At 45.1% G+C, this 24,243-nt stretch overlaps 1 protein-coding gene across 1 annotated transcript in view; it reads left to right on the top strand.

Moving 5' to 3' along the window:
• The window catches only part of LOC120918643 (alpha-1-syntrophin-like), an 83,175-nt gene extending 59,442 nt beyond the window's left edge, over positions 1-23,733 (top strand). Inside the window, exons 3-8 of the mRNA XM_040330332.1 lie at positions 6,009-6,207; positions 8,717-8,903; positions 13,831-13,961; positions 18,550-18,746; positions 20,280-20,467; positions 22,557-23,733. Of these exons, the coding sequence (XP_040186266.1) occupies positions 6,009-6,207; positions 8,717-8,903; positions 13,831-13,961; positions 18,550-18,746; positions 20,280-20,467; positions 22,557-22,649 (995 nt within the window). The 3' untranslated portion in view covers positions 22,650-23,733. The remainder of the gene's footprint in view (positions 1-6,008; positions 6,208-8,716; positions 8,904-13,830; positions 13,962-18,549; positions 18,747-20,279; positions 20,468-22,556) is intronic.
• Positions 23,734-24,243: the final 510 nt, after the last annotated feature.

Here is a 24,243-nt window from a genome sequence, read left to right as displayed (position 1 = left end):
GCCGAGCTGCTTGACAGATACTGGGGCTGGCCTATGGTTGCGTCTGAGCCATCTGGAAGGGTGCTGCTGGTGAGGATGGGTGGCTGCACTTGGTCTGGGTCTTTTTGCAGAGTTCTAGTCCGGCCTTCTGGCTGGCTGTTGTAAGTGCTATGCCTGTCGGCGATCCGGTAGGAGGAGCTGGTACTGCCCTGTGATGGGTCGGGGTAGGACCATGCAAATCCGCCGGGTTGACGGAGGGTCTGGAAGGGCTAGTATTGGCGGAGGCTGCTAACTGGAGCGGCAAATCTCCCTAAGAAAACCTTGAAGGGCTCTCTAGCTGGTAGGGGTGAAGGGCTGCACTGGCCGGTCGGGGGTTGGATTTGGAACGAAAAGCCAATGGTGCATGTGCCCCTGGAGTGGCAGTCCAGGGGTATCTGAGAATCACTGTGAGTAAGAATCACTTTGATTTAAAGATACCACGGTCACTGCACCAGAAACACGCTTTTTTTAGCACCTGCCTCCTGGGCCGGGCCTTTTGGCACAATGACCACTTCTTTCACTCTCCTCTCAACTATCCCTTTCCCCCACTTTATTTTATCTATAGCCTATGTTTGTCACGTTTTTGTCTTTTTTTTTGTGCACACTATTTGTTTACTGTGTGATTAGTAGGGTGCGGGTCCTCGGGCCAGCCCTGAACGTCTTGGGAGTGAGTGGACATGGCCTTCTGGCTTAGCTCACCTGCTCTCATGGGGTCTCCCTTCGGGGGAGCCCCACCTAGTACTGGGAGGGTTCTGTTTCGGCAGTCCCTCCAAGGAAGTTGGGTCCGTGTCGGCTTCGGCTGCTCGGACCACTTGAGTACCTCAGTCCCCGTCTGGAGCCTAACGCCCCAGGGGATCAGGGTCAGGTCCTTTGTAATGGAGGACCGATTGACGCAGCACCCGTTGCACGTTTTTTGTGTTTCACTCTTTATGTGTGTGCACATTTTTTTGGCACCGGGTGGAGTTTTTTGGGTGTGTTTTGCACGCCATAGGCTTTTCAATAGAAAAAAATCTGTTCTTATCAGTTGCCAGAGGATGCGCCGAAGCACCTCCTAAATGGGGAGAGTGGATGCAAATCCAATGGTGTCATTGCACCTGGAAGGATGGTTTCGGTAGGGACTATGCCAAGCTGCCCGACAGATACTGGGGGCCGGCCGATGGTTGAGTCTGAGCCATCTGGAAGGGTGCTCCTGGTGAGGATGGGTGGCTGCGCTGGGTCTGGTCTTTTTGCCGAGTCTTAGTCCGGCCTTCTAGCTGGTCGGTGTAAGTGCTGTCCCTGTCAGCGATCTGGTAGGAGGAGCTGGTACTGCCCTGGGATGGTGACGGGATAGGACCATGCAAATCCGCCGGGTTGATGGGGGCCTGGAAGGGCTAGTATTGGTGGAGGCTGCTATCCGAAGGGCAGCTCTCCCTAAGAAAACCTTGAAGGGTTCTCTATCTGGCAGGGGTGGAGGGATGCACTGACCGGTCGGGGGGTTGGATTTGGGACTTAAAAGCCAATGGTGCATGTGCCCCTGGAGTGGCAGTCCAGGGGTGCCGTACAATCACTGTGAGTGAGGGTCAGGCTGATTTATGGTCACTGCACCAGTACACGCTTTTTTTAGCACCTGCCTCCTGGGCTGGGTCTTTTGGCTGGGACCGGAGGAATTTCTTTATTTATGGCCGGAGGGTGTTGCACAATGGCCACTTTCACTCTCCTCTTCACTATCCCTTTCCCCACTTTATTTAATTTATTCCTTTGTTTGTCACGTTTTTGGTATTTTTATGTTTGGTACACTTTTTGCACAGTGTGAGGAGTAGGGTACTGGTCCTCGGGCCTGTCCTGAAAGTCTTGGGAGTGGGTGGACATGGCCTTCTGGCTTAGTTCGCCCTCTCTCATGGGGTCTCCCTTCGGGGGAGCCTCACCGAGTACTTGAGCGGGTCTGTTTCGGCAGACCCTCCAGAGAAAGGGGTCTGTCTGGCTTCGGCTGGACAGACCATAGTGTAAGTACCTTGTTCCCTACCAGGAGCCTAACGCCCCGGGGGATTCAGGGCCAAGTGTACCCGCTGCACATTTTTGTGTCACTCCTTTATGTTGTGCACATTTTTTTTGCACCGGGTGAAGTTTTTTGAGTGTGTTTCACACGCCATGAGCTAAACTGGAGAAACAACATAAACGTTGTTATATTAAAACGTTTATTACAAATAAAATTGTAAAACAGACAATCGTACACATCAGAGATTGGTCCGAGTCTCAACTAGTGTCGCGGTATTGTACCGCTTCTTCAGGAGAGAAGAAGGGGGGAGTTGAATGGGGAGAGAAGTGGAGGGGGGACGGGACAGGGGAGTGGAAGGGAGGGAAGAGGGGGGACGGGATGGGAGTGAGAAAGAAGGGGGGGAAGGGAGGAAGGGGGGGGGGGGAACGGAAGGGAAGGAAGGAGCTTGGATGATGGTACGTTGCTATAATTTATTACTAATTCCTATATGAGGCCATACTCCCATTTTTTCATTCTCACTAAGAGGTAGTCTTATGCCTTGTACACACAATCTGAATTTCTGATGGAAAAAGTCAGACAGAATTTTTTTCATCGGATATTCTGACCGTGTGTGTGCCCCATCAGAGTTTTTCCTTTGGAAATTCCGACAGACTTAGAAAGAGAACATGTTCTCTTTTTTTTTCCGAAGGAAAAAAATTTCTATCGGAAATTCCATTCGTCTGCATGGAACTCCGACAGAGAAAAAAACGGTCGGAATTTGGTGTGACAATGTGTATGCAAGACAGCTTGAACGGAATTCCGTCTGAAAAATCTGTCAGTTTATCCCGATGGAAATTGCGATTGATAAGGGATAAAAGGGATAGGTTTTCACAGGTCATCAAAATACAGATGTATCAAGAAATTCAAGGGGTCTACGTATGAATTGTGTGACACACATCCGCACAATCCAGAAAATTTCCTTACTTTCTTTATTATGTTTTGTGCCTATGTTGTCAGCGCCATCTAGTGGCCACAACACGTTTGTTTCCCAATGGAGGTATCTCTGGGATAAAAAATTGCATTATGGCCACTAGTTGGCGCTGACAATATAGGAACTTCACACATTCGAGAAAATGTGGCAATTTTCATCCAGGTTGAGCGGATGTTTTGTAATAATTGCACAGCAAACATTTTATACATAGATCCCCAAGTGTACTGGGTCAAAGAGAGTGTCATGTATCAGGTGTGACCAGACTGTGTGGATTGCAAAGAGAGAACCAAAACGCATGTAAAGTGAATATAAATGTTTATTAAGATAAGTGATATCTAAATACACATACACGTCCAATACCAAACAGTGACAATAAACCAACAGTGACCCACAAATAACTATATATAGTAGATGGGGAATACCGTAATCATAAACGTAAGCCAGGCCAGGGTCATACACAGCAGATCAGCAGATGGACAAAGGGATGTTCCAGAAACATAAACGTTAGCCAGGCCAAGGTCATAAATAGGGAGTCAGCAGATGAGGACTGGGAACAAACAAGACAAGGAGAGGCTGGATGGATCAGACTGCAGGGCACGGGATGCAAGGTAACAGGTGGAACCGCATGGGGATCAGGACAGGAAGACAGGATCAGGTACACAGGTAACAGGTTCAAGGTTCAGGGTACAGCAACAGGTTCAGAATCCGATAACAGGCTAGCAGATCAGGGCGCAAGGCAAGCACAATACCAAGGCAAGCATGTAAGTGCTTGCCGGGTATTTATATGCACACCTGCAATTAGTCTTAGGTGATACCTGACCGCAGGGGGTGCTGTCTTCTCCACACTGCCGGGATGCACCCACTGGTGGACACCGGTACTACAGCCAAAGGATCTAACAGTGCCACCAGCAGGTGAATCCCTCCACTACAGATCTTGAGTGTTGGAAGACACCCGCCTGTGGACACTGGTACTGCGATCCACGGGACCCACAGCGCCGCTATCAGGTGAACCCTAGTGACAGAGAGCATCAAATGAAAAATCCTTAAGGGTCCAAAGTCTTTATTGTGCAACTGGTTACCACAAGCAGGGCAACAGACAGCTGACGTGTTTTGGGGATCACACAATTCCCCTTCATGATGACTTCTATAGAACTACAAAAATTGGGTATGCTGAGACTGGTAGAAGTGTCTGATGGTTCAGGAAGCGGCATCAGCTGCCAGGTCATTTAAGCATATGTGGAAAATGGCAGGGAGAGGGGGGTACTGTGATTTGTGATACACATATAGTATACTACTTGTGCCCCCTTGAATTCCTGCTATGCTTACCAGCCAATAGAAACAGACAGAAAAAAAACAACCCCACTTACTAGGTGGGGGGGCCCCTATGTGGAGAAAGACCAGGAAATTTCCCTTATATGGTGGAAAAGCAGGAAATTGCACCTATATGGTAAAGACCAAGGAATTCCCCCATATGGTAAAGACCAAGGAATTGCCCCATGTGATGAAGACCAAGGAATTGTACCTATATGGTGGAGGACCAGGGAATCGACCCTGTATGGTGAAAACCAAGGAATTGCACCTACTGCATATGGTGAAGACCAAGGGATTACATCTATGTTGGAGGACCAGATAAGTGCCCTCATATGGTGGAGGACCAGGGAATCGACCCTGTATGGTGAAAACCAAGGAATTGCACCTACTGCATATGGTGAACACCAAGGGATTGCATCAATGTTGGAGGAGCAGGGAAGTGCCCTCATATGGTGGAGGAGCAGGGAAGTGCCCTCATATGGTGGAGGAGCAGGGAAGTGCCCTCATATGGTAGAGGAGCAGGGAAGTGCCCTCATATGGTGGAGGAGCAGGGAATCGCCCCTATATGGTGAAAACCAAGGAATTGCACCTACTGCATATGGTGAACACCAAGGGATTGCATCAATGTTGGAGGAGCAGGGAAGTGCCCTCATATGGTGGAGGAGCAGGGAAGTGCCCTCATATGGTAGAGGAGCAGGGAAGTGCCCTCATATGGTGGAGGAGCAGGGAATCGCCCCTATATGGTGAAAACCAAGAAATTGCACCTACTGCATATGGTGAACACCAAAAGATTGCATCAATGTTGGAGGAGCAGGGAAGTGCCCACATATGGTGGAGGAGCAGGGAAGTGCCCTCATATGGTTGAGGAGCAGGGAAGTGCCCTAATATGGTGGAGGAGCAGGGAAGTGCCCTCATATGGTGGAGAAGCAGGGAAGTGCCCTCATATGGTGGAGGAGCAGGGAAGTGCCCTCATATGGTGGAGGAGCAGGGAAGAGCCCTAATATGGTGGAGGAGCAGGGAAGTGCCCTCATATGGTGGAGGAGCAGGGAAGTGCCCTCATATGGTGGAGGAGCAGGGAATCGCCCCTATATGGTGAAAACCAAGAAATTGCACCTACTGTATATGATGAAGACCAAGGGATTGCCCCTATGGTGGAGGAGCAGGGAAGTGCCCTCATATGGTGGAGGAGCAGGGAATCGCCCCTATATGGTGAAAACCAAGAAATTGCACCTACTGTATATGATGAAGACCAAGGGATTGCACCTATGGTGGAGCACCAGGGAAGTGCCCTCATATGGTGGAGGAGCAGGGAAGTGCCTTCATATGGTGAAGGACCGGGGAATTGTCCCTATATGGTGGAAGACCAGGCAGATTGCCCTTTTTTTCCTTGTTTAATCCAGCCCAGGTCATTATACAGTTCAGAACCATGTGAGAAGAAGCAGGAGACTTGCTCATGGTCACCTTTGAAAGCTGCACGTGAAAAACAGCATTAGACTCAGAATAAGTAGCACAAAAATGTAATGAGATTTGGAGTCCTGGCCTTTAGAAGTACAGACCCAAAAGTAATAGTGGAAATGCAGACAGTTCTTATTTCACAAATTGATAAATAAGGACAACACTTTGTTAGCTGCAATTCTCCCCATATACGAATGATTTTATTTCCATGCTGTTGTGTATTACACAATTATGTACCTTATGTGTAATTGTCCTGTCTGTGCTGTTTTCTCTCCCCAGTAAAGTACATGAAGGAGATATCCCCCTTTTTTAAAGGCCCCATCCCTGGTGGCCCAGGGAGCTGGGATAATATACCACCTGTCCCACAGAAGAGAGGTTCCCCTGCTCTGCCCACTCGGGATATAAAGGATGGAAAGAGTATTCCACTAAAGATGTGTTTTGTGTCCCGCACCTTCTTGCCTGCTGATCCAGAGCCCAGGTAAGGGGTGGAGATGCTCCACATAAGTGGGCAAACTAACATGCTAATACCATAAGCATTTCTAACAAGTATTTTTGTGCTTGCATATGCAATGCCAATAGATCATGCTTAGTGGTGGGGTTCCATTCAACTGGGTCTGTGGTGGGGTTACATTGAAATTAGTCTATGGTGGGGTTACATTCAACTGGGTCTATGTTGGGGTCACATTCAGATGGGTCTATGGTGGGGTCCCATACATTTATATCTGTGGTAGAGTTGCATTAACATAGGTCTAAATTGGACTCACATTCTACTGGGTCTGTGGTGATATCCCATACATCTGGATCGGTGGTGGAGTTGAACTGAAATGGGTCTATGGCAGGGTCCCATTCAACTGGGTTTATGTTGGGTTCACATTCAGCTGGGTTTATGTTGGCATCTCTTTTAGCTGGGTCTATGGTGGGGTCCCATACATCTGGATCTGTGGTGGAGTTGCACTGAAAGGTCTCTGGTGGGGTCACATTCAATTGGATCTATGGTGGGAGTCACAATTACCTGGGTTTATGGTGGGGTCACATTCAGTTGGGTCTATGGTGGGGTCAACCATTTTGGATTTTTTGGATTTCGTCCTTTGCTATTTTTTAAATAAAACTTGCCTAATCAGAGTGCGGCAGTCCAGTATGTGCAGAGCCAGCACCTGTTGGTGTAACAGGGCGGGAGCGATCTACAGGTGTTTGGGGGTTTGGAGCGGTACTTTTTCTACTGGGCTCAACCATCTGGGCCTATAGTTGCCTCAAATTGTGTGCTTAAGAGGTAGCGGCATTGCCTATTAGAAGTTGGCCACCTTCAACTGGACTTCTTCTGTAAAATGTAAGTTTTTTTCATCACTCATACAGGTAGTTTCCTCAGTTCTGAACTTAAATCTCAAGAAGATACTTGCGTGAGCAGTGAAATATTTTTCACATTACAGTTGAATGTGACCTCACCCTAGACCCAGTTGAATGCAACCCCGTCCCCAACATAGGCCTAGCTGAATGTGATCCTGCCATAGAGTCAGTTTAATACGACCCCACCATAGGCCCATTTAAATGTGACCTCACCATAGATCCAGTTGATGATGACCTTCCAGAGACACAGTTACATGTGACCCCACTATAGACCCAATTGAATGTGACCTACCACATCCTAATGTGACTAACTACTACTAGCTATTACTAGCTACTTACTACTAGCTATACCAGGACCTGGTTAAATGAGAACCTTCACAGACAGACATTAGTGTTCACAACACATGCATGCAGGATGCTATGGAGATATTTGGAGGAAAGAAAGAAAGTTACTGCTCCAGGTGGATTGTGTTCGGATGATCAGTGTAGTCTCAGGAGATCAAGGGTGCTGGCAATGCACAAGGCAACAAATGGAAAAAGAAAATATGGACAGCCGCACTCCAAAAATTCTTGATGGTTGTCTTTATTTAAAAAAGGAAAAATGCACTACAAGTCACAGCACACTACACAGGAGTAATGCCACGTACACACGATAATTTTTCGGCATGAAAAAAAACTAAGTTTTTCGGCATGTAGAAAAAACAAAGTTTTTCCAACTTCATCATTAAAACGACGTTGCCCACACACCATCGTTTTTAAAAAATGCTCTAGCAAAGCGTGGTGACGTGCAACACGTACGACGGCACTATAATGGAGAAGTTCCATTTGGATGACGCCACCCTTGGGGCTGTTTTAGCTGATTCCGTGTTAGTAAAAGACGTTTCACGCTTTTCTGTCTGTTACAGCGTGATGAATGTGCTTACACCATTATGAACGGTAGTTTTACCAGAACGAGCGCTCCTGTCTCTTAACTTGCTTCTGAGCATGCGCAGGTTTTTAACGTCGTTTTAGCCCACACACGATCATTTTTTACAACCCGAAATCGACACCGTTTAAAACATCGTTAAAAAATGCAGCATGCTCGAAAAAAAATGTTGTCGTTTTTCAGAAGCCAAAAAATGATGTGAAGCCCACACACGATCATTTTAAATGACATTTTTTTTTTAAAACTACGTTTTTTTCATGCCGAAAAGTGATCGTGTGTACGCGGCATTAAACAGCTGACGCGTTCGTACTATAAATTAGTGCTTAATCATAGCTGACTTGTAGTGCATTTTTCCTTTTTTAAATGAAGACAAACCATCAAGGTTTTTTGGAGTGCGGCTGTCCATATTTTCTTTTTCCATTTGTTGAGATATTTGGAGGCCATGAGCCAAAATAAGTATCTTTTGATATTGCATACATTACAACATCATAAACTGGTCTTTTCCATGATAAGCTCAGAATGCAAAAATAATAGTGTACATTACATTCATACTGCTGGTCCAAATATCTCAAAACAGTTCATGGCTCCATCATTGAGTTGACTTCTCCAGGAAGAAGATTGGAGTCAGATTTGTACGACAAGGAGGATTGGCGTGGAGCTAAAACTGTTCCAAGAAATCTTGAGATGTTTGACATTTTTTTGTTTTCTTTTCTTATAGATATCTTGAGATTTGTTCTGCAGATGGTAGAGATGTTCTTTTCCTTCGAGCAAAGGATGCCGGGACAGCCCAGTCATGGTTCACTGCCATTCACAGTAATGTCAACGCTCTAATACCAAGAGTCCGCGAAGATATTAAACAGATCCTGGGCAAGGAGGTCAAACACATGGGCTGGCTGACTGAACAGGTATGAGATGATGTCCTCCTGACATTATGGCAGCTTCTACAGCCTCCCACTGTCGACTTTTGTAAAGCAATTAAATTCAATCTAAATCCAATCACTACAATGTCATATAAGCTTTAACATGCCAAAGCCCAACTTCAGGCTCTGTGCTATCCCCCCCCCCCCCCCCCCCAAAGCTGATACTCCCTGCCTTTCCCCCACTGGTTGCAACTTATGCTCTTTGTGCCGGATTCAGAAAAGAGATACGACGGCGTATATCCTGATACGCCGTCGTATCTCTGAGTGGGGTCGGTCGTATCTATGCGCCGGATTCAGAGAATCAGTTCCGCATAGATATCCCTAAGATCCGACAGGTGTATGTGTCTTACACCGTCGTATCTTAGGCTGCAATTTCAGGCTGGCCGCTAGGTGGCTCTTCCGTATGTTTACGCAAGGAATATGCTAATTAGGTAGATACAGCGATTCAGAAACGTACGTCCTGCCGGCGCATTTTTTCACGTCGTTTACGTTCGGCTTTTTTCGGCGTATAGTTACCCCTGCTATATGAGGCGTAGCTAATGTTAAGTATGGCCGTTGTTCCCGCGCCGAGTTTTGAAATGTATACGTCGTTTGCGTAAGTCGTTCGCGAATAGGGCTTTACGTCATTTACGTTCACGTCGATTCCAATACATCCTTGCGGCGTACTTTGGCGCAATGCACACTGGGATATTTTACGGACGGCGCATGCGCCGTTCAAAAAAAAATTTAAAACCGCGGGGTCAAGGCAAATTTAACTAAAACACACCCCCAACATCTCCATTTGTATTACGCGGCCTTACGCCGCAAAACATACGTTATGCCGCTGTAAATAAGGGTGCAAATTCTTTCTGAATATAGAACTTGCGCCCAAAGTTACAGAGGCGTAACGTATTGGAGATACGCTACGCCGGCAGAAAGATGCGCGCATCTTTCTGAATCTGGCCCTTTGTGTTTTGGTACAGTAAAACCTTGGTTTGGGAGTAACTTGGTTTAAGAGCGTTCTGCAAGACAAGCAAAATTTTTAATACATTTTGACTTGATATACAAGCGATGTCTTGATATAAGAGTAACGTCATGTCACAACTATAAAAGAGAATAGAGGCGCCTATAAATTTAGCAATATGGTTACATTTAATGAAAGTACAATGTTTAGCAACATACTGCTACACTTAAGCCCTGTACACACGATCGATTTGTCTGATGAAAACAGACCGATGGATCGTTTTCATCGGACAAACCGATCGTGTGTGGGCCCCATCGGTTTGTTTTCCATTGGTGAAAAAAAAAATAGAACATGTTTTAAATTTTTCCTATGGATAAAAAACCGATAGAAAAAAACAATCGTCTGTGTGGAAGTCCATCGGTAAAAAATCCACGCATGCTCAGAATCAAGTCGACGCATGCTCGGAAGCATTAAACTTCATTTTTCTCAGCACGTCGTAGTGTTTTACGTCACCATGTTTGGACACGGTCGGATTTTTGACCGATGGTGTGTAGGCAAGACTGATTAAAGTCAGCTTCATCGGATATCCGACGAAAAAATCCATCGGATTAGATTCCATCAGATATCCGATCGTGTGTATGAGGCATTAGAGACGTCTCTCTTCTCTTTTATACTCTGTAGCTCTTGCTGGATTTTGCTTCTAATCCCCTTTGTGGAGACTTCCATTTGTGGATGGACATTTTATGGTTACACAACCTATCACATTGCTATAATCTTTTTATATGGACTATAAACTGAAGGATTTATGAATAAATGGTTGTGGAACAAATCATTTGAGTTTCAATTATTTCTTATGGGGAAATTTGCTTTGATATACAAGTGCTTTGGACTACAAGCATGCTTCCGAGACGAATTATGCTTGTAGGCCCAGATTTTACTGTACTTGCCTTTTCCAAAGTCTTTGGGGCAGTCTTCTCTAAGCTGGGCAGTCCCCGCTGACAGAGAGTGGCACTAGTACTCTGTGGATAAAGGGAGCCGTTTGATACCCTATCATAGGCTAGTGTGAGCTCAGTCTTCCAGGTTGAGTGATGCTGGGTACTATTCAACCTGGAAGAATGAGGACAACATGTGGGGAAGACACAAAAACACTCACAGCTCTACTGCTATACCAACAATATATGAGCCGAGTGTCGGTGCTCTGGCTTGAAAGTCCACCTCAAGTTTAAATCTAACAGAAAGCCGGCCACTCAATGCTTCTTCTTTATGAGACTTTATTAATGCACAACAGCAATGACAGAATTCCTATCACCCAACGCGTTTCGGCCATAGCCTTCCTCAAAGCATCATGTGGGGAAGGCAGGGCTGGTGAAGCAAAAACAATGGTGTGCACTTTGCATTTTTTTTATCCTACCTAAAAACACTGGGCTAGATTCAGATAGATTAGCGGATCTTTAGATCCGCGTAATCTATCTGATTTACGATCCGCCGGCGGAAATTTGAGAGGCTAGTGCAGTATTCAGAAAGCACTCACCTCGAAACTTGCGCCGGCGGATCGTAACTCCCCTGGCGGAATTCAAATTCCGAGGCTAGGGGGAGTGTAGTATTTAAATCAGGCGCATCCCCGCGCCGATTTAAATGCGCATGCGCCGTCCGTGAATTTTCCCGGTGTGCATTGCTTCCAATGACGACGCTAGGACGTCATTGGTTTCAGCGTGAACGTAAATTACGTCCATCCGTATTCGCGACCAACTTAAGCAAACGACGAAAAAATTCAAAACTCGGCGCGGGAACGACGGCCATACTTAACATTAGATACGCCGCATATAGATGGGGTAAGTTTACGCCGGAAAAAGCCGAACGCAAACTACGTAAAAAAAAAGCGACGGGCGGGCGTTCGTTTCTGAATCGGCGGAAATCGTAATTTGCATATTCGTCGCGTAAAAAAACAAAGCGCCACATAGCGGCCGGCGGGAGATTGCAGCCTAAGATCCGACGGTGTAAGTCACTTACACCTGTCGGATCTAAGGGAAATCTATGCGGAACTGATTCTTATGAATCGATCGCATAGATCCGACCATCGGATCTCAGAGATACGACGGCGTATCAGGAGATACGCCGTCGTATCTCTTTCTGAATCTCCCCCACTGACACTAAATACTAATAAAAAAAAAACACTTTAAAAAAAAATCCTACCCAAAATATACAGACTCTGACCTTTTGAACCTGACCATTGACCTTTAGCTTGACCCTAACACCGACCTTGATATTCCCCTAGATCAGGCCTTGATCTAGCTATTTTTTTTCTTTATTTTTTATATTTTTATAGTTATTTTTTTACACACTTTCATTTGTTTGCATCTGTCTCTCCTTGTCAGGGGAGAAATATGTAACATATCTTTCTCTTAATTCAGAGGAGAAAAACTCATGGGCTGCACAGTGACTGATCACTGTGATAGCCAATCAGAGGTTATAACAGTGATCAGGAACCAGGAGTCCCGGTGAGAGCCCGGTCTCAGTGCTCTGTGCAGCACGGTCTCAGCACAAACACTGTTGGCAGGAAGGAGTTAAAAATCCAAACCCCCCCCCCTCCCCTCCCCACCATCCTGGGGCCTAAGCAGCCTTATGTTCGAAAAACCTTCTGTGTACAGCATCCCCCACCACCACCATTACTCACCTGAGCTCCCTCTTGATCCAACAATGTGCATGAGAGATGAGCTGTCCACAAGGTTTAGGAGTGTGTCTATGAGAATGTTTGACCATTATTTCAGAAGCGCTGTTGGATGAGAAGGCCTGGCTCGCTGTCTCTACTCCAATTCATCCCAAAGGTGTTCTATCAGGTTGAGGTCGGAACTCTGTGCAGGCCAGTCAAGTTTCTCCACCCCAAACTCGCTCATCCATGTCTTTATGGACCTTGCTTTGTGCACTGGTCCAAATCATTTGGTGGAGGGTGATTATGGTGCGGGGTTGTTTTTAAGGGGTTGGGCTTGGCCCCTTAGTTCCAGTAAAGGGAACTCTTAAGGCGTCAGCATACCAAAACATTTTTTACAATTACGTGCTCCCAACTTTGTTTGAACAGTTTGGGGATGGCCCTTTCCTTTTCCAACATGACTGCGCACCAGTGCACAAAGCAAAGTCCATAAAGACATGGATGAGAGAGTTTGGGGTGGAGGAACTTGGCCGTCCTGCACAGAGTCCTGACCTCAACCCAATAGAACACCTTTGGGATGATTAAAACAGAGACTGTGAGCCAGGCCTTCTCATCCACATAAGTGCCCAGCCTTTACAAATGCGCTTTTTGAAGAATGGTCAGATATTTTCATAGATACACTCCTAAACCTTGTGGACAGCCTTCCCAGAAGAGTTGAAGCTGTTATAGCTGGAAAGGATGAGCCAACTCAATATTGAACCCTACAGACTAAGACTGGGATGCCATTAAAGTTCATGTGCATGTAAAGTCAGGCGTCCCAATACTTTTGACAATATAGTGTATGTGACAGCTTTATAATTGTCGGCAGAAACTCAAATGGCACATCGTAACGTTTGAGTCCAAAAGAAGATTTATTCTAAATACAAGGAAACCAACATGTTTCGGGGGCTGTACACTACTTCATCAGGACCAAATGATATTAAAGATAAAAAAACAATAATAATGAACCCAATAAATAACTGTTATATATTAACATAGTCCATATTAATAAATACTTTTTTAAAATAGGTCCAGAATATGATAAAATAAAATTAATGATGACGGAACAGTAATATTTCTACTGATAATAATTGTAGTAGGATTGGAATACATACATTATTAGGTAAAGGCAAATCTCCCCAATGGGACTCAGACGGCTTTCATCCATTTCCTTTATAAAAAAGAAGAAAAAAAAATTACACACTTTCTGTAAGTGCTTTGTTCTATATCTTTGGCTAATAATCAATATTGATTGGATTGTTTCTCCTTTTCCTGGCTTTTAGCTGACGCCAGAGGGACAGCGGAACTTACTGGCCATTCTTACAGAAAAAGATTTCCTATTGTACAACAGCCTCCCGCACACCAGAGAGGGGTTCAGTAAACCAGCCGGATGCCACCCGCTTATTGCCACAAGGTAAGGGGTAAGCTGGGTGATACAAATCTATCTATATTATTATATCTAAAATTACACAGCACTGATAATTAACCACTTAAGACCCGGACCATTATGCAGCTTAAAGACCTGGGCACTTTTTGGGATTCGGCACTGCGTCGCTTTAACTGACAATTGCGCGATCATGCGCCGTGGCTCCTAAACAAAATTGGTGTCCTTTTTTTCCCACAAATAGAGCTTTCTTTTGGTGGTATTTGATCACCTCTGTGGTTTTTATTTTTCGCGCTAAAAACAACAATAGAGCGACAATTTTGAAAAAAATGCAATATTTTTTACTTTCTGCTATAATAAATATTCCCAAAAAATATATAATTTTTTTTCCCTCAGTTTAGGCCGATATGTATTCTTCTACATATTTTTGGTAAAAAAATCTCAATAAGCGTTTATTGATTGGTTTGCGCAAAAGTTATAGGGGCAGATCCACAGAGATCTGCACAGGCGCAGCGTATGGGAGATACACTACGCCGCTGTAACTTACATTTTTAAACTTTGAATCCTCAAAGAATTTGCGCCGTAAGTTACGGCGGCGTAGTCTATCTCTCACAGCGTAAGGGCACCTAATTCAAATCGGCGAGTAGGGGGCGTGTTTTATTTAAATGAAGCGCGTCTCCGCGCCGAATGAACTGCGCATGCGCCGTCCCTAAATTTCCCGCCGTGCATTGCGCAAAATGACGTCGCAAGGACGTAATTTTTTAAACTTAGACGTGACTTACGTCCATCCCGATTCACGGACGACTTACGCAAAAAAAATTAAAAATTCAAATTTTCGACACGGGAACGACGGCCATACTTAACATGGCAAATCTAACTATATGCCGCAAAAAAGCAGCTTTAACTATACGCCGAAAAAAGCCGACTAGAGACGACGTAAGAGAATGCGACGGCCGCGTGTATGTTCGTGGATCGTCGTAAATAGCTAATTTGCATACCCGACGCGGAAAACGACGCGAACGCCACCCAGCGGACGCCGAAGTATTGCATCTACGATCCGAAGGCGTACGAGGCCATACGCCTGTCGGATCTAACCCAGATGCCGTTGTATCTTGGTTTGAGGATTCAAACTAAAGATACGGCGCGGGTAATTTGAAAGTACGCCGGCGTATCAGTAGATACGCCGGCGTACTATGTCTGTGGATCTGCCCCATAGCGTCTACAAAATAGGAAATAGTTTTATGGCATTTTTATTAATATTTTTTTTTGTTACTAGTAATGGCGGCGATCAGCGATTTCTATCGTGACTGCGACATTATGGCGGACACTTCGGACACTTTTGACACTATTTTGGGGCCATTGTCATTTTTACAGCGATCTGTGCTATAAAAATGCACTGATTACTGTGAAAATTACACTGGCAGTGAAGGGGTTAACCTGTGGGGGCGCTGAAGGGGTTAAGTGTTTCCTAGGGAGTGATTCTTACTGTGTGGGGGCGTGGCTTGGCGTGTGACGTCACTGATCGTCGTTCCCTATGACAGGGAACAGACGATCAGTGACACTCACACTAGGAAGAACGGGGAGAGGTTTGTTTACACTTACCTCTCCCCGTTCTTCAGCTCTGTGACCCGATCGCGGGACACCGGCGGCGATCGGGTCTGCGGGTCCAACGTGGGCGCGGGGACAGAGCTCAGGAGCAGGCGGCGCGCGCGACCCACGGCTGGGCTCTTAAAGGCGACGTACCTGTACGTGCTTGTGTCCAGCCGTGCCACTCTGCCGATGTGAAGGGGTCCTTAAGTGGTTAACATTACATAGCAGAGAAAAACTTTAGTTTTGAAGTATTTAGAAAATGCATAAAATTGTACACGACTTATTAAATATTGAAGTTAAATGATGCTATGTGAATGGGGACATGTAACAAATATAAACCAAGTGTTTTCCCAAAGTGGCTGCAAAAGAGGAAATTATACATGTTACAGTGTGCTACTGCAAATAACTGTTCTGCCACCTAGTGGCTGTAAATGGGAAGTGCACCCCCAATGGCAATAATATGAATCACCATTCACAGTTTTAATATGGAACATGTCCTTAGGCGGACTGCAGGATTTAAAATATTGCCTGGATGTGCACACACAAACACTGGTTAGGCACACAGTTAACCCTTCCCAGCCAGTGTCATAAGTACAGTGACAGTGCATATTTTATCACTGATCACTGTATTAGTGTCACTGGTCCCCAAAAAGTGTGAGTGTCAGAATGTCCACCGCAATGTCACAGTTCTGCTATAAGTCGCTGATGCTATAACTTTTGCGCAAACCAATCAATATACGCTTATTGGGATTTTTTTAAACAAAAATATGTAGCAGAATACATATTGCATATTGATTTTTAATGGTTTTTTTTATTGAATATGTTTCATAGCAGAAAGATTTTTTTTCTTCAAAATTATTGGTCTTTTTATGTTTAGCCCAAAAAATAGCAACCGCAGTGGTGATAAAATATCACCAAAAGAAAGCTCTATTTGTGGGGAGAAAGGACATCAGTTTTATTTGGGTACAGTGTTGCACAACTGCGCAATTGTCACTTAACCACTTGATGTCCGCGTTATAGCCGAAAGACTTCAAATGCCAGGAGGGTGTCTATGTACGTCCTCCCATTCGCACGCGGCGCACTCTGTGATCGCTGGGGTATTTGGACTCAGCTGATCACAGAGTGGGGTAAAGGGCCAATTACAGCGGGCCCTTTACCACGTGATCAGCTGTCAGCCAATCACAGCTGATCACAGAAGTAAACAGAAACCGGTTAGCGTGAAGAATAGAATAAAGCTGGTAACCGACTTATGTTAGAGGGACATCAGTCCCCTATGTGCCAACCAGTGTTGCTAATCAGTGCCCTCCACTGCTGCAAATCCGTGCTTACCAGTGCCATCTGATCAGTGCTGCCAATCAGTGCCTCCTGATCAGTGCCGCCTATCAGTGCTGCCTATCAGTGCTGCCTATTAGTGCCACCTATCAGTGCCCATAAGTGCAGCCTATCAGAGCCCATCAATGCTGCCTATCAGTGCCACCTATCAGTGCCACTTATTAGTGCCCATCAGTGCCACCCATCAGTGCAGCCTCATCAGTGCCACCTATCAGTGCTATTCAGTGCAGCCTATCAGTGCCCATCAGTAAAGGAGAAAAATTACCCATTTGCTAAATTTTATAACAAAATATGAAAACTTTTTTTTTTGTTTGTTTAGAAAAATAATTAAACCGCAGCGGTGATTAAATACCACAAAAAGAAAGCTCCATGTGTGTGAAATAAAAGATAAAAATGTCATTTGGGTACAGTGTTTCATGATCACACAATTGTCATTTCAAGTGTGACAGCGCTGAAAGCTGAAAATCGACCTGGGCATGAAGAGGGTGTAAGTGGCACTACCCAGTAAGCAAGTGGTTAAAGTGACGCAGTGCCACATCGCAAAAAAACTGCCTGGTCATGAAGGGGGTAAATCTTCCAGAGGTCAAGTGGTTAATTTTAGTGCACACAATTGTTGGTAACATATAAAAGATTACGTTGCACTGAGTAAATATGTACCACCATGTCAAGACTTAAAGCGGGAGTTCACCCATTTGTTAAATTTTTTTTTTTCTCCCCTTAGATTCCTGCTCGTTCGGTCTAGGGGAATCGGCTATTTGTATTAAAATATGAGCCGTACTTACCCGTTTTCGAGCTGCATCTTCTTCCGTCGCTTCCGGGTATGGGTCTTCGGGAGCGGGCGTTCCTTCTTGATTGACATTCTTCCGAGAGGCTTCCGACGGTCGCATCCATCGCGTCACTCGTAGCCGAAAGAAGCCGAACATCGGTGCGGCTCTATACTGCGCCTGCGCACCGACGTTCGGCTTCTTTCGGAAAATCGTGACGCGATGGATGCGACCGTCGGAAGCCTCTCGGAAGACTGTCAATCAAGAAGGAACGCCCATTCCCGAAGCCCATACCCGGAAGCGACGGAGAGGATGCATCTCGTAAACGGGTAAGTACAGCTCATATTTTAAAACAAATAGCCAATTCCCCTAGAGAAAACGAGCAGGAATCTAAGGGGAAAAAGTGCCCTCTAAGGGTGAACCCCCGCTTTAAGCCCTGTACACACGATCGCATATCTGATGGAATCTAATCCGATGGATTTTTTCGTCGGATATCCGATGAAGCTGACTTTCATCAGTCTTGCCTACACTCCATCAGACTAGATTCTGACCGTGCCAAAACGCGGTGGCGTAAAGCACTACGACGAGCTGAAAACAAATACGTTTAATGCTTCCGAGAATGCGTCGACTTGATTCTGAGCATGCGTGGATTTTTGACCGATGGACTTCCACACAGACGATCAGATTTTTCTATTGTTTTTTTATCCATAGGAAAAATTTAAAACATGTTCTTTTTTTTTACACCAATGGAAAAAAGACCGATGGGGCAAACCGATCGTGTGTACACGGTCTTACAATGGTGTGCACCCGTGAATTTCATCCCCCACATCTTTTTATCTGTGTTTTTAGCTGTTTGCCTGGCATTGGGCTTCAATGATTAAACTCTTTTCTCAGGGGCAAATTTACTAAAATATTTCTGTCGTCCCTCACAGGCTTGTACACTCTGGGCCCCCCAAGAGCTCACCGATCTACGACACTGAGCTGGCCTTCGCTCTTCGCTCTGGCACACAGAAGGGGGTGGAAACTCATTTGTTCAGCGTGGCAACGCCGAGAGAGCTGGCGGAGTGGACACGGGCATTAGTAGACGGATGCCACAATGCAGCGGAGCTTATACAAGAGGTGACAACAGGTGAGAGAAGTGCAGCTCAAAAACATTGCAAGACAACAAAAAAACAGGCATTCAGGAGGTGATAAATTGCTGCTCAACTGCCTCTAAAAAGTGATGAACCATGAATCTCTTTTCAGTGGGATGGCGAGTTCCACCACCAATGTGAAAAAGGCCTAAAGAAAGGATCATTAGGAGTCAGTTCTTAATTTGCTTGCATTCCTGTACTGCCAGACTGGTCATGATTTATGTGTACGGAGAGCCATACACAGCTAGATCGCTCTCTGCCGGCAGATTCCGCCATCCACGCTAAGCAGCGCAGATGGAAGAATCTCCCGCCGGCTATTTTATTCAAGTAACTGCGGGGGACTGCGGCTGGATGAATACCCAAACAGAGACTGAGTGTGGTTGGCCAACCTTCCATTTTATTATCTGATCAATATGTAATATCAATAATCAATTCTAAAAAAATAATCAAATCTGCATACAATCAAATGGTTATAACTTCCCTTCTAATTGATTTGGATTATACATTGTAGATGGGATCAGCTCCGGGAAAGATTTACTCCCCTTCATGACCAGGCCATTTTTTGCGATACGGCACTGTTACTATAACTGAAAATTGCGCGGTCATGTGACGCTGTACCCAAATAAAATGGGAGGAATAATGACCCATCATTGATGTCAGTGGAAGGAATAGTGACCCATCATTGGTGTCAGTGGAAGGAATAGTGTCCCATCATTGGTGTCAGTGGGAGGAATAATGACCCATCATTGGTGTCAGTGGGAGGAATAGTGACCCATCATTGGTGTCAGTGGGAGGAATAGTGACCCATCATTGGTGTCAGTGGGAGGAATAGTGACCCATCATTGGTGTCAGTGGGAGGAATAGTGTCCCATCATTGGTGTCAGTGGGAGGAATAGTGTCCCATCATTGGTGTCAGTGGGAGGAATAGTGACCCATCATTGGTGTCAGTAGGAGGAATAGTGACCCATCATTGGTTTCAGTGGGAGGAATAGTGACCCACCATTGGTGTCAGTGGGAGGAATAATGCCTCACCATCATTGGTGTCAGTGGGAGGAATAGTGACCCATCATTGGTGTCAGTGGGAGGAATAGTGACCCACCATTGGTGTCAGTGGGAGGAATAGTGACCCACCATTGGTGTCAGTGGGAGGAATAGTGACCCACCATTGGTGTCAGTGGGAGGAATAATGCCTCACCATCAATGGTGTCAGTGGGAGGAATAGTGACCCATCAATGGTATCAGTGGGAGAAGTAGTGCCCCATTATTGATGTCACCACTAGGAATTATGCCCCATTATGCCCCATTGTCAATGTCAGTGGAAGGAATAATAAGTTGTATTAGTGGGAGAAAAAGTACCCCAAAGGCCGAATAAAGACGAACAAAGGGCCACAGTTTGGAGACCACTGCTCTACTCTATACTAAACATTTTGGCTCTAGATATACAGTAACATTTGTGTATAGTTTAGCAGATATCATCTATACAATACTATTCTCCTCCTAAACATGAATATCTGTTTTTACCTACCTAGCATGTACATGGGGCGGAAAGGAGTGTGCACTCTCTATACACATCGACAAAGGATTCACACTCTTCACGGAGGAGCCTGGACTCAACAGAATCGTTCACCTTCATAAACCCTTCGAGAAACTCCGGATGTCTTCTGATGATGGTGCCAGGATGTTGTATCTGGACTTTGGCAACCCCGAGGGTGAACTTGTACGTAAAGAAAGTTCTATTTCATACACATTGTTCTTTATAGGTACACTATAATGCTAAAAGTATTGGGACACCTGCCTGTACACACACATGAACTTTAATGGCATCCCAGTCTAAGTCCGTAGCGTTCAATATTGAGTTGACCCACCCTTTGCAGCTATAGCAAATTTAGGAGCATGAAATTGTCCAAAATGTCTTGATATGCTTAATGCCCCGTACACACCATCACTTTATGTGATGAAAAAAAATGACGTTTTTAAAAACGTCACTTTAATTGAAGCATGCTTCAATTTTATGTGTCGTTTTTCAAAACGTCAACTTTTACTTCACAGAAATTGACCGTGTGTTTGAAAACGACGTTTTTTCATCCGCGCATGCCCAGAAGCTACTTATGAAGCAAGCTTCAATGGAAAAACGTGATGAACGTAACCTCGCTTTGCTAGAACATTGAGAAAAACGATGGTGTGTAGGCAACTTCGTCTTTGAAAATTGAAGTTTCAAAAACGTCATTTTTTACTTCACAGAAAATGTTGTTTTTTTTCATCACATAAAGTGATGGTGTGTATGCGGCATTAGAGTTCCCTTCACTGGAACAAAGGGACCCAAGAAAACCCACACCATAATCCCCCCTCCACTAAATGAATTGGAGGGATGGCCCAATATTTTTGGCAATATAGTGTGAATGAGCAAGTTCGGGGTGGTGGACTCCCAACTTTGTGGGAACAGTTTGGGGTTGGCCCTTCCTGTTCCAACATGACTGCGCACCAGTGCACAAAGCAAGGTCCATAAAGACATGGATGAGTGAGTTTGGGGTGGAGGAACTTGACTGGCCTGCACAGACTGCGAGCCAGGCCTTCTCCTCCAACATCAGTGCCTGACCTCACAAATGTGCTTCTGAAAGAATGGTCAAATATTCCCATGGACACAGCCTTCCCAGAAGAGTTGAAGCCTAAGGACTAAGACTGGGATGCCATTAAAGTTCATGTTGTTTGTAAAGACAGGCGTCCCAATACTTTTGAAAATATAGTGTAGCTTTGAATAGTGCATAATGGTCACAAGCAGTTCTTTCTTTGAGTACACATATAGCTTGAATTTAGAGCATTTTCCTGGTGACTTTTCCAGCAATTGCTTTTATTTCAGCAGTTTTTCCGCTCATAAGCTGTACTGTTGTCTGCTGCCCCCCCCCCCCCCCGCCATTCTCAGTGAGGGAACCAGGAAGTAAAGCACTCCGGCTTCACAGCCCGGTTCCCTACAGGCGCATGCGCGAGTCACGCTACACCTGCCGATTGGCTCCCGCTGTGTACTGGGAGCCGAGTGTTCCCAGAACACAACAGAGGGGGGGGGGGGTGATGTCATGCCCGCAGTCTGCCCGAGACTGTGTGGCCTGGAAGTGGGTGCAAATACCTGTCTTTAGATAGGTATCTGCATGCACCCCCCTCCCCCCTGAAAGGTGTCAAATGTGACACCGGAGGGGGGAGGGTTCTGATCAGCGGGAGTTCCACTTTAGGGTGAAGCTCCGCTTTAAAGACGGTCCTGCCACCGCCATCTTCGGTAAGGGAATCAGGCGGGCTAGGAAGGAAGCTGGCAATGCTACAGGGGAGGGGGGGCACACAGGAAGGCCTGGACAGCAGGGGGGTGGGGACACAGATATCAAACCCCCTGCAGTGCAGGCGGAGGAAGAACAAGGAGAAGTCGACAAAGCTGCAGGGGGAGCCACAAGAGATGACAATAAGGCAGTACTGCCTTGCTCCAGCTCAGCAGGTGCCCAGGCACCCCTTTTGGACTGAATGGGCCTGGGCCCCAGTACAGGAGGGCTGGCTGTACTGAATTATCAGCGGCCCTGTTCTGGACTAACCAGGGGGAAGCAGTCAATCCTGCAACTTCTGAAACATAAAAAAAAAAAACGAAAACAATCAACAGCCACATTCCAGTGAGCAAAAGCTAAATTTGCCTAACAACGAGTAGCAGTTCCACTGAGTACAATAGACCAAAACTAATTTACTTAATTCTAACACCTATCTAGGAGGGTTCTACATAAGTACTTTCAACTCTTTAATCTTCTTTTCTTTTTCTTTTTTTTTCTATTCAGCAACTGGATCTTCACTCTTGTCCCAAAACCATCGTCTTCATCATTCACTCGTTCTTGTCAGCCAAGGTGTCTCGCATGGGTCTCTTACCGTAAGGAGGAGTTCCGGGGAAGTCCTACAGAGAACCAAAGTAGTTCCTGCACTAATCCACTCATAAATGAAAAGAGCTTCTTGGGTTGCCTAAGCCATCCTTGGAACAATTGTCGGCACCGGAATCGTTCCTGCCGCAGTTGTCGCTGTGTTATACGATACACTTTAACCCTGTGTTACCTGGTGCCAATACCTTTCACAGCAACGTAGTGCCTTACATGTAGTTTTATGTAACGGTTTTCGATGCACAGATATGAAGAGCGCAGGCACCTCACCGTTCCTGTTTGATCAAGAAGGAGATTTTCGGTGCCTTCAGCTGTTTTCTTCAAATGTTGTAGATAGAGCTGTAAAATACAACACTGGGTCCTAAGCTGTATTCTTATTTCTACATCTGACTTAAAATGTTGTGCATTATAATTATATATATATATTATATATGTATATTCATAAGAAGAAGTCAAATAAGATATATTTAGTTTTTATTAGAGTTGAAAAAAAATTCATTGACAAGATGGTGTCTGTTTTCATTTTTTTCCACTGTGGTCAAGTGAGACGGTGATGACATGTCAGCTCTCCATTGGCTGAAAAATATGTGTGTGCCCTTGTTGGTTACCCTCTTGTTTAAAGGGGATCATGCAACCGATTTGAATTGCATTGTTACAAATGGATCTAGTTATAAAAAATTTGCATTCGCACAGGTGTCATGAATAACCCCCAAAGGTTGCCTAATATGTTGATTTCCAATGATCGTCGGCTCCATCTAGTGGCCATAATGTAGTATTTTTCTGAAATACCTCAATCAGGAAAGTCACGCATTGTGGCCACAAGGTGGAGCTGATGATCATAGGAAATAATGACAATTGCTTGAGACATTTGCACTGCAAATTTTTTATAAATAGATCCCAAAGTGTGCCATGTTGAGGTGCTAGCTTCTGATGGTGACACATGGCTGCTTCATGTGTTTAGATCAAGGATATGCCATAAAGACAGTCTGTTACATTTTAAATGTTTTTTTTTTTTTTTCACAAATCAGTGTGAAGCTTTAAAATTCTTTAATAAACTTTTAAGCCAGAAATGTCTGGATTTGGAGACGGCTCTTTCCATAAATATACCTTGTCTGACGTTAGACTGAATTTGACCTGTAGTGTTAATTCTACATCATAGGATGCGTCTTTTTCAGCGAACACAATGGAAAAATTGGATGAAATTTCCTAAAATTAACATTAGGTCAGGCTATCAGAATTTTACAACATACAGTATATTACCAAAAGTATTGGGACGCCTGCCTTTACATGGAAAAGAACTTTAATGGCACGTGCGTAAATTACTGCACTCAAATGTAAAATTTGCGATTTTTGTTTTACGATTCTGTACTCATTTTTATGCTGCTGTGTGCTTGGTTCCATAGACTACAATGCATCTACACTATGTTACCAAAACTTTTGGGACACCTGCCTATACACAGACATGAACTTTAATGTCACCCAAGTCTTATAGCCAGATTCAGAGAGAGTTAGGCCGGCGTATCAGTAGAAACGCTGACCCTAACTCAGAATCTGTGCCGTCCTAAGTTTAAGTGTATGCTCAAACTGAGATACA

The sequence above is a fragment of the Rana temporaria genome, chromosome 12 (assembly GCF_905171775.1).
Source record: "Rana temporaria chromosome 12, aRanTem1.1, whole genome shotgun sequence".
NCBI lineage: Eukaryota > Metazoa > Chordata > Amphibia > Anura > Ranidae > Rana > Rana temporaria.
This window is presented reverse-complemented; position numbering and strand designations above follow the sequence as displayed.